Here is an 11,470-nt window from a genome sequence, read left to right as displayed (position 1 = left end):
TTATGGTGACTCTCCCATGTCATCATCCTTGTTCATTGCAATTTGTTCTATTTTTTGAAAACATTCTTATTCTTCATCCCAATTATCACAAATTCTGAAACTCTGTCCTCAGTATAACTACGAGGGGCGACTGAAAAGTTTTGAGCCTTCAAGAGATGGTAAGAGGCAGAAGTACTTTATTGCTCTATTTTTCTACATAGTCCCCTTGTGAGTCCACACACTTCCTCCAGCGGTGACGTAGTGCCTCTATGCCACTGCAGTAGAAGTTCTTTGGTTGGTCCTCCAGGTAGGAGTCAACAGCATCAATGACCTCCTCATCAGTGGTGAAGCGTTGTCCAGCCAAATCTTTTTTGAGGTTTGGAAAGAGGTGGAAGTCCGATTGGGCTATATCTGGTGAATACGGTCGGTGCGGAACTAGTTGGAATCCACAGTCATGAATGGTTGCCATTGCAACCGCTGATGAATGCGCTGGAGCATTGTCCTGGTGAAACAAGACGCCTTTTGTGATCATTTTGTCCATTTTTTATGAATCACCTGATACAGAAAGTTCAAGAACCTGTAAAATAAGGATAAAAATTGTTATGACCAAGAAATTCGCTTGGTAGGATTAAGATATAATGAAGACTTCATGGACCAAATTTGGCCTTCATATCTTAATCCTTTCTATGTTAGGCTCAAAACTTTTCAGTCGCCCCTCGTAATTCATAGTTGTACAAATGTAAAAATCTGAGAATCACCGGAGGTCTCCTTTAATGGGGGAGTTTCTTGAGGGCAGGCAGGGAAACATGCTTTGAAATATCAATAGGGCAAGTGTTGAGACGAAATACTGTAGAAATATGAGAATATACAGTGCTGTGATTTTGGTAGAAGAAATAGGGTATCTGTATTTGTCCTCAGTGATAACCAAAAAACTTATTTGGAAAGAATAATAGACATCAAAAAAGAATTGAGTATATGAATATAAGAACGACCCAAGTCCAATTTTTGGCCAAATTTAGTTTGACATGGGAAATTGTAGCTTATGCATGGACTCATCTTGTGTATAAATGATAAATCCTAATTACCCCCGGAAGTGCCTGAAATACAAATGAGTTAAATCTTATATGAATGTAAACATGAAGGACTTGGGTCGTTCTTACATTCATATTATAGCGCCCTCTCTCGTCCTTCTCTCATCTCTATAGCAGAATATCATGTATATGAATCAAAGAACGACCCAAGTCCATCACACAAAATGGCCTCTCCACAATTAATGTAAATGTTAATTGTCATAATAGTATATGTTCTAAATTGTATATACAACGTTGCCTTCCCATCACAGTTAAATAGAATATTATTGGACAAATAAAAAAATATGAAGTTTTTTTAAGTTTACTTGAAATGGTCATCCATGGACTTGGGTCGTTCTTATATTCATATACTCAATTGCCCAATCAAACATGTCGGGATTTTTCTCAAACATCAGTGTTCTCATTTTCTTTGCAGTGTAAAACAAAAATAAAAAACATAAAACAAAAAAACAGGGCCGGGTACAGTATGCGGATGGAAATTGGTGGGATAGGCGTAAACCCGCGGGTATTATAACATACTGACGTGAAAAAAAAGACCAAAAACTACTTTCTTTCTGTGCCCTGGGAGAAATATTCATCAATTGCATTTTGGAAATGTTGAAAATCACAACTTTTGATGAAATTGTGTCCTACAGTGTCTCTTCTTATATGAAGGCTTTTTTTATAATTAAGTTTCTTTCCTCTATGACCATGATAAAACAAACCCCTGATGATTAAAACAAAAGACAATCAAAACTTGGCAAATGAACTCTTTGGACATTAGCAAAAGGGAATACATTAAAAGTTTTTGCAAACACTTTATACAATTGTCTAATACTCCATCAAGCTCATAAAAAAAATACAATTCTACTGCAACAAGAAATCCATTCAGTAAGACTCGTCCTCGGTGTACATAGCTTAAAATGCCAACTTTTTAAAAATAATGCCCCAGCTCTTAAATTTACTTTAAAAAGCGGAAGTAAAGCTCAACACCTTTGGCCTATGACTTTTTAGGTACCGTATCACCTTACGGTTGAGGAGATGGGTAAAGAAAAATTATTAACGAAATAAAACTTATAGGAACATGCTTCACATGACCTAACGTTTTCTTCTCTTAAGAAAGAAACGAAATCTGAAAATTGTTCAAGAGTGTTTTTGAACATAGTACATTGCAAAAGCAGAAAAAATCAGTGCTTTTAAGAAACATAACTCACAATAACAAGGAATTCCTGTCGTGTCTAGTATTGCACGTTTTTGGTTTGGAGGGTTTTGGATGCTAATATTTCAAGACAAGTTTATGCCCCGGCACTTCAATGAACTTAAATGTAAAGTAATGATCAACCTCTCTTGCCAATTAACTCAACATTTGCTGTTCTTCAGTAAAGCATATGACAGAAACATATGAGAAACATGTCTAAAATTCATATGAATAAGCTCACAGCAACAACAAAAATATTATGTTATCTATATAAACTAATACTGCATGTACTTAGTTTCGAGGGATTAAGATGCAAAATGTTATGACAAAAGCCCCTACGTGGCTACCAGCAATTAAACATCCTTCAACTTCTTTAGCAAATGAGCTCACTATGTATCATCTTCTTGTTGAGAAGACGAAGATGAGTAATGATAAAATAACCAAACTATCAACTTTCCTTAACATGTTTTACATGAAATCATTACAATTGCTTTCTCGTAACGAAATTGAAAAAAACCAGAACATCTGAAATTGTTGAAAATCACTTCTTGATAACGATGAAAGCAAAGGAAACTTAGTGTTTGTAACCACTATGACACGTGTCTACAGATCTGTCATGCTCATAAGAAACGTAACTCACAGGAAAATAATTTTATACAGTAAGTACTTGGTTTGGAGGACATTTAGCTGCCAACTTTTCAAGAATAATACACCAGCACTGACATTAACTGATGAAAAAAAGGAATGCTCAGCTTCTTTATCCAATTAGCTCATAGGTAATTCCTTGTAGTTGAAAAAAAAAAACGAGTACACATAAAAATATAGACTTCCCGTAACATGTATCACAGGTCATGATCTCCACATTTGCTCCCCTTAACTTAAAGGATAAGTCCACCTTCATATACATTAGGATTGAGAGAATGCAGCAATATTAGTAGAACACATCAGTGAAAGTTTGAGGAAAATCGGACATTCCATTCAAAAGTTACGAATATTTTGAGTATCTGCGCAGTCACTGCTAGATGAGAAGACTACTACAGTGTATGATGTCACATGCGTACAACTATATAAGGAAAATAAAAAGAGAATTTCACGAAACTTTACTTTTTGAATAAAGTGCACATTTCTTCGACTTGCTACAGACATATGTTAAGGGTAATATTATTCCCCCTGCCGTCTGAAAGAGAGAAGTCGAGTGTTCTTTTCTTATGCGAAAAAAGTGGAAATATGTTGAATTTTCTTTATTCTTTCTTTATATCGTACTCATGTGACGTCATAAGCTTACTTAGTCTTTTCATCCAGCCGTGACTGAGCAGAAACTTCTAAAATTCATAACTTTTGAACGGATTGTCCGATTTTCCTCAAACTCTCACTGATGTGTTCTACTAATATTGCTGCATTCACTCAACCCACATGTCTATGAAGGTGACCTTGTCCTTTAAAAGAAATAAATATATATTTAAATCTGTTTGAAATGACCTTTAAACAATATGAAGAAAAAAGTCTGTGTCTGCAAAGGCTTGACACGTGTCTAATACTGGGTCACGCTCATATTAAACGTAGCTCACATGAACAAGGAATTCACGTGTGCATAAAATAATATTGCAGAGAGGGTGCAAAGTTGAACCCTTTATTGAGGGTGCGAAAATGTTCCCTTGGGTACATCTTTCCACCCACACTAAGTGGTGCTAGATTGCACCTCTTCTTGAGGGTGCATCTTTCCACCCACACTAAGTGGTGCTAAGTTGCACCTTTCTTGAGGGTGCGATCTTGCACCCTTTACCTTTCGGCGCACCTTTGCACCCCGTGTAGCCTTTACATCTTGGTGCAACTTTACATCCTTTCGTGAGGGTGCAAAGAAACACCCAAAGTTCCAAGATTGTGCCTTGTTTTGAGGGTGCAATCTTGGAACTTTGGGTGCTACTTTGTACCCGCAAGAAAGGGTAAAAGTTACACCCTCGGGAGCAACTTTGCCCCCTTGAAAAAGGCGCAACCTCGTACCTTTAGGTGCAACTTTATGCCCGAAGGATGCAAGAATGTACCCTCTCTTGAGGGTGCAATCTTGTGCCTTATTGGTATGATGTTGCACCTATATGTGGTGCTTATTTGCTCCATGACTGCTGCAAAATTGCTCCTTTAAAGGAGCAAGTCAGTGTCACTGCCTGCTCCTTTATAGGGGCAATATTGCCCATCATCTCAAGGTACAACTTAGCATCACATAATCGGGTACGATTTAGTTCCTTAACTATTCTAAACCTTGAATAGTGCGAACTGATGTAAGCCTATTTGCTCAGTATATAACTTATGTTGTTGTTGCACTCTGCAAAGTAAATAGGATTAGTGTAACTTGGATCTTGTGAATCATGAAATGTGTGTGCGTGTGGAATTTGTGAGTTGTGAAAATGTTAATGTAAAAGTTAACTTAGTTGTGTTTGAATAATATACTGAAACCAAAAATTTACCCAATTACCTTTTCAATAAGGTGAGCACTATATCTATCAAACAGTTAACCTTCTCGGCAAGAGTATACATCTGCATGAAGGAAGAGGTGAAAATATGATATGCAGTTGTCTGGATACGTTTTATTCAAAACGTTCTTGAATGCGTACTTATTCACATAATCTATAAGAATAACATATGCTTCTTACCAGTACTCAAAGGCTCTAAAACAAGAGCATGCTTCTTACACTTCTAAAGTATACACCATATAATCATCTTAAAAACAAAATGTAAGAGGATTTAAGAAGCTGTTTGTATGCATTCAAACGAATCCATATTTCTATCTAAAATCTAAAACGTGTCTTGTAAAAGGGGAATTCGTTTTATAATGACGATGCCAATTGTCTTAAAGTCCTTATCACGACATGTCTTAGAGTTCACGCTTATTGAAAACATGAGATTACAACGCAACCGTGATGGCCCAGCCGTTCGAGCACCGCGGCATTTCCCAGCTCTTCCGTGATGACGCCCTCCAGTTCATCGAAGAGAACCAAGCTAGCCCGTTCTTCCTCTACGTTGCCTTTGCCCACATGCACACCAGTCTTTTCTCTTCTGACGAATTCACCTGTACATCCCGCCGTGGTAAGTTATATCGAGATCATTTGTCACGTAGATGAATTGGAGGGAGACGCAGATTCGATTCCTGCTTTATACCTCACCATCGACCTCGATCTCGAGGGAGTGTGCCCTTGTCTATACTCTAGCTTCGCACACTGTGTGGATACACATATATCCTGTAGTTGCTATCGTTGCTGCCCTGTTTTAGTCAAAGGCGGCACGTGACAAGATGAGTTCTTTCTCATGAAAGAGCAAAATGCATTATTTTGTCATTATACATGTTCATCAGTGCAAAGTGTGAGATGATTCTCAGTAGTATGAGTTTCATCACTCAATTAAGTCAACAAAATTTAATCTAAAAGCATTAAAATCAGATCTAAATGAGTTGTCACTTAAGTCCTATTGTCAGATAAAAGGTAGTCTGGCCCAAGAATGCCTTGGACCCTGCAGAAAATGTATATAGGGAGTAGAGAGGTGCAATATGGACAGCTTTATTACAAGAGGGTCCTTACTAAGGGAGCCAGTGCTAAGAAACGCTTTACAAAAAAAAGAAAAGAAAATACAATATGCGTAATTGTAGTATCCGGACATTATGATATGGCACATTTTGATACGAAGTCTGTACAGCTCTTGAAGGTACACAATCTTAGCAGCAGCAGCAGCAGCAGCAATCATATCTGTTATCATCCTCATTGTTTCGTCACTAATCTTCAACACGAAAATATCTTTATATCGCTCACTGTTTACCATCAAGCAGAGTCAGCCTCATCACACAGACCCATCCAATCTCGCTGAGTACAATAGGCCTACTCCCAAATCATTTGTCTTCTGGTTTCCTCCTTGTTGGGCAGGTCGCTATGGTGACAACCTGAATGAGATGCACAGCTCTGTGCAGGCCATCATGGAGAGCATCGAAGAGAAAGGCATCGCCGACAACACCGTCGTCTTCTTCATCTCCGACCACGGCCCACATCGCGAGTACTGCAACGAAGGTGGTGACGCCCACATCTTCCAAGGTAACTTTACGAACCGCACGTTTGCACTGTTCGCCGGAGAGGGCGTTCACAATCCCTGTCACGGTGATATGCTCCCAATTCACTGTTACAATTCTGCGAGTGTTGAGAAAGAATATGGAAGATACACTTGTGGGTGGTGTTCCCAACCCTCCGTCAAGCATTTGCAGTACACTTAACAATATCAGAACCTTATGCTGGTGTAATCATGGACTAATAAATGCTCTGATTGCGGACGACGAGGATGATTATAATTGATAGCGAACGCTGTCTTTGGCACAAACTACATTTCAGGCACTAAAACAATTAAACAGAAATATCCCCTGCCTTTTTTCTCTTTATCTTTTTTCGAGAAAAAAACAACAAAGGCAAATTCAGGAACGTTAATGACGTTAATCATCCATCAAGGAAAGCCGTGGTTTCAGGCAGTAAGGCTCAAACTTCTCACAACTTTTATTTTGGACATTCTTTCGTGGTATTGTGTACTGTTCATGGAATAATGTGCGTACAGAGTGCGGTAATTAGAAACAGTACCCTCCGCTGAAATGAAAGACCATTTCCTCGTCCTCATACATCTATGTGCAAAATAAAATACAAAGTCTCATGAGAGCGAAGATTAGCACAAATGAGTAAGATCTACTTTAAACAAAGAAAATGTGGAATTGCAAAGCACAAGGCATAATAGAGGGTACCTTTGCCATCCTACACCATTTCCTGGATACTTTTATGATTAATATTTCATACTTTTTGTCAGACATGTGAAACGTTTACTGCAGTGATTTCTATCATAATCTCTTGTAAAAGATCTAATTGCAGCCTTTGAGCATAAATGTGGTGAATGACGTCATATATATTTATTATCACGCTTTGCATTCAAATACAACGCCACAATTGTGATCCTCTCTCTCTGATCTCCCTCTATAGGAGGAAAATCTTTGTCATGGGAAGGCGGTCACCGTGTCCCTTACCTGGTCCACTGGCCAGGAACCATCACCCCTGGAGTATCTCACGAGCTGGTCACCTCCATGGACATCATCGCCACGGCAGCCGAGCTGGCAGGCTCCTCTCTGCCCGACGATCGCGAGTACGACGGCAAGAGCATCGTCGATGTCCTCCTCAACGACGGATCGTCTCCCCACTCCGAATTCTTCTACTACTGCAAAGACAAGATAATGGCCGTCCGCGTCGGAAAGTACAAGGCTCACTTCAGAACCCAGAAGCGCAGCACGCAGGAGGAATACGGCGAAAGGTGCGATGAGGGTTTTCCTTTCGACGACTACTTCGAGTGCAATGAATGCGACGGCGATTGTGTGACCGTGCACGAAACGCCCATCCTGTACGACCTGGACAAGGACCCGGGAGAAAACTACCCGCTCAACGTGTACGGGCACGAGGACGTCTTGACCGCCGTCAGAGACGCAGTGGACCGTCACAATGCTGCACTCGTCAAGGGCACCCCTCTCCTGGACGACTTCGACAATAGCCGCTCCATCGTGCCCTGCTGCGACCGCTCAACCAACTGCATCTGCAACTTTGATTTCCAGCCAGGCGTGCCTGACTGTTACGAGGACATAATGAAGGCTTCGGTCAGGCACACTACCTTCGATCTTGACTAGATAAGCACCAAGTCGTCATCAGTCTGCTGTGAAAGTTTATTCGGCATTTTGCTTTGACGTTCAAATATTTTATATTTCTTTATACATGAATGTTTGCTTTACAAATCTTTTATTATATGAATCAGGCATGACTTTTTTTCTTCTTAAATTTGTGATAACTTCTTGAGTTTTTTATTCTCCTACTTGTTTGGAATAATCAGATTCATTCTATCGAGTTTCTATAAGATATAGAGTGTGGCTTTTGATAAAGGAATGAAATTGTCGGCATTGGTAGATACGTACAAGGATGCCTATCTTTGAGTAAGGCTTGTCAATTCAGAATTCCATGAATTAAAAATGATTTTTATTGCTGACTTACAGGCCCATAGCAGCATATAAAATGCCTGGTTTGTTTTATTTAGGTTTCTCTTGTTCAGATTTCCATGACCACTAAAATCGTGATAAAGGTTTAAGTAGCACAACTTTTGCTAATTACCTGAATGTGCCATTGTAAATCTATGCAGATGCATTTCCCCATGAAATGTTGCTTCGACGGATTTGACCTGAATTCACGGAAGAATTCTAGTTATCCATCTAGTCGAAATAAAGACTGGCGCAGGCGAAGACTCAATTACATGACACCTTGTTTGCTTGCAGTATTGATAAAATGTTGCATCTCAATAAGATAGTAAGGAGAGGGAGAATGAAAGGAGGAGAGAGAGAGAGGAAAAGGAGGAGATGATAATATGTACCATCGTTTATTCCAAGTTGGATTTTGCGATAACCCTGTCCAGTTTCAAGTCGCCTTCTTTAAATTCAGACAAACTATTTGCAAACAGAACCTAAAGAGCACAGAGCCTCTAACAAAGAGATATTACAAATGATCATCTGAAGCACTTTGCATGAACACCGTAAAGCAATAAAACTACTTATCAAGTTTATTTGCACGTACCAAACGAGGGCATGTTTAAGAGCGGGAATGAGAAATGATCGTCTTTACTTAGACATGAATAAATATACGCACACCTTTTTTTTTTTCTATTCTTTATTCGAATTTCGTTCAATGCCACGGCATTATCATTCACAAGAAGCAGAAACAAAGCATTATGCAAAGACACACAACATTATACACAGACATTGCATAAAGATATTGTATGTCAAATCTTACAGATCGACTCATTAATCATAACGAAATCTGCACACACATACACATCTATCTATAATATGAGTTTGTGTGTGTGTGCGTGCGTGAGTGTGTGTCTGTGTCTGTGTATGCGTGTGTGTGAAGGTACACTGTAGATAGATGGATATACAGATATACAAATATACAGATAATACATTAGAATATATTTGAAACCAGTGAGAGTATAAGTGTCCTGTGAGATATGATAAAAGTTCGTATATGAAACATACATTTTTGAAGAATAAATGAAGGAATTGATAAATCTTCTCACCCTACCATATCTATCATCTATGAAAGAGTTAATATCAATAGTTTATTGAAAGAAAATCGTTATTTTGACTTGCAATAAAACAACTTTTGCCATAATTCTTAAGATTATTTTTTTTTTAAAGAAGATAGAAAGAGGGTGGAACTGGAAATGGGCAAAGTCTCTGTTTATAAGAACACTGAGTAAATTTACACGGAGATCACACTTCAAATTGATACTTTTTCCCCTTCATTTGTGTGGTATCAAAGGTTAAAGGAAGGCTACCAAACAAATCAGGTTGATGTGACAGAATTGAGCTACAACGGGTAAAAACCTGTTTAACAAAAACGTGCTCATAAAAGGTATATGTCCCTCTGTTAGAATGCAATAATTTGAGATTATTGAATAATGGTTAAGATAGATTAGGCGTGTCACTGCCTCAACCATTTTCTGTCAGTACGAAACAAATCAAACCCTTTTGATATCTGAAAGGGTACACTTATCTGGAAGATACGTGATACGAATCACTGACATTTCAGCTGTACATGGACGGAACGTGACACGGCGAAGGGGGCGCGCCCCCTTCGCCGTGTCACGGAAACATATCTATAAAATTAATAACCTTATTATCTGTTGAATGTTTTGGGGTAGTGCAAGGAAGTAACACCATTCATGTCAAATCTGATAAAACTAAGGTTTTACGACTGCATGAAACACACTGGCCTACGCATCTATACGATAACCCAGTAATATAATGACATGGAGACTCCTAAATTTGTTACACTGATTACCATTAAAGGTATTGTTCACCATTGGGAGCAGTAATTAAAAAAAATGTTCGAGTTATCGCATTTGATGCATATGTGTAGGTCAATATATCACAAAACATCCTACCACATAACATTTCCCAATGAAGCCTATCACTATTTTTCTCAATAAACCATAACTGTAGACGGTTATTTCTAGAAACAATTTTATCATAACTACTATTCACATTCTGTATATTCAACAATACTTAACATTGACTATACTATTTTGAAGCACTAAACCTGGGTTCTTGTTTCATCTGCACATGGTAAATAATGCCATTAAGAATACACATAGATGACTTTGCATTCTAGCCGAGTGAAGACAGAATCGAAATTTTGAGTAATGTTCAGTCGATGGAGATCACACTCACTTGTACATCCCCCTCCCCTCAGTTTCAGTTTCAGTTTCAGTTTGTTTTATTTCTCCACTCGTATGAAAGAAATCAGTATAACAAAAAAAAAAAGATCACATGAAAATATAAACAAAGTGTACTCATAGGAAATATAAAAAAATAAAAAGAGTACTCATAAGATATATGAATATGTGAATAGTTATTATAAATGTACAAATATTTCAATATACAGGTGGAAGAGACCGTTATCGATAAGCAATTCGCTTGACTTGGATAACGGCCTCTGCACATGGACATTATGGTTTATTACAGTTCTGTCTTATTTTCAAAAGAAGGAACATAACGCATACACACATGCAGAAATAGATAATGTAAAGTTCCGAGTATTTTCAATGCCATTTACACACAACACACACACGCACGTGCACATATTTTTTGATGGTATTTTTAATGGACATCCGTTTGTCATGACATGAGAGCCTGCAGCAAACTGAAATCTCATAAAGCATACTCGAATTGATCAAACCAAATCCTTAGTTTTTTTAACATAAAAATCAAAACTAATGTCCAAAACACACACACACACACACACACACTTACACACACACACACACACACACGCACATACTTGTGTGTCTGGTATTGTAGATAGACGTGAGGGGGGAGGGGAGGAATGAAGTGAGAAGAACAAGAACGTCTTCTCGCTGATACTGCCTTTCTTCTCGAATGGATAGTCAAGCTGGCAGCGGTGGAAGATGCGGAAGAGGTTTGGCAATAATTATGATATTATTTCCTCGTTGAGAATGATGATTATGCTGAATTATCTTTATGTAATTAGACCGTCATGACATTGCCTTTCTTTTCGGGGAAATTGCCCACCTCTCTCCCATCCCCCACCCCCTCTCTTTCTCTCGCTGTCTTCATTCTACTCTTTAGAGTCTTTCGTAAATGTTTGCTTTCCGTGCT

General features: G+C 38.5%; 1 protein-coding gene across 1 annotated transcript; it reads left to right on the top strand.

Annotated features, from left to right (window-relative positions):
• Positions 1 to 459: 459 nt before the first annotated feature.
• Positions 460 to 7,933, top strand: LOC139736152 (arylsulfatase-like). The gene is made up of 4 exons (XM_071646881.1): positions 460 to 484; positions 5,146 to 5,328; positions 6,156 to 6,320; positions 7,242 to 7,933. Exons 1-4 carry the CDS (start codon positions 460 to 462, stop codon positions 7,931 to 7,933), a joined length of 1,065 nt encoding a protein of 354 aa, XP_071502982.1.
• Positions 7,934 to 11,470: the final 3,537 nt, after the last annotated feature.

The sequence above is a fragment of the Diadema antillarum genome, unplaced genomic scaffold (assembly GCF_040938485.1).
Source record: "Diadema antillarum isolate AM-2024a unplaced genomic scaffold, OU_Dant_1.0 seq00000626_RagTag, whole genome shotgun sequence".
Taxonomy (NCBI): domain Eukaryota; kingdom Metazoa; phylum Echinodermata; class Echinoidea; order Diadematoida; family Diadematidae; genus Diadema; species Diadema antillarum.
Note: the sequence above shows the minus strand (reverse complement) of the source record. Positions and strands in the feature narration are given on the sequence as shown.

Bases quoted from the DNA above. Each gene is read 5' to 3' on its own strand.
- LOC139736152 (XM_071646881.1), top strand. From the start codon at position 460: ATGAATGCGCTGGAGCATTGTCCTG. The intron at 5,329-6,155 runs GTAAGTTATATC...CTTGTTGGGCAG, and splicing joins CACCTGTACATCCCGCCGTG to GTCGCTATGGTGACAACCTG. The intron at 6,321-7,241 runs GTAACTTTACGA...CTCCCTCTATAG, and splicing joins TGACGCCCACATCTTCCAAG to GAGGAAAATCTTTGTCATGG.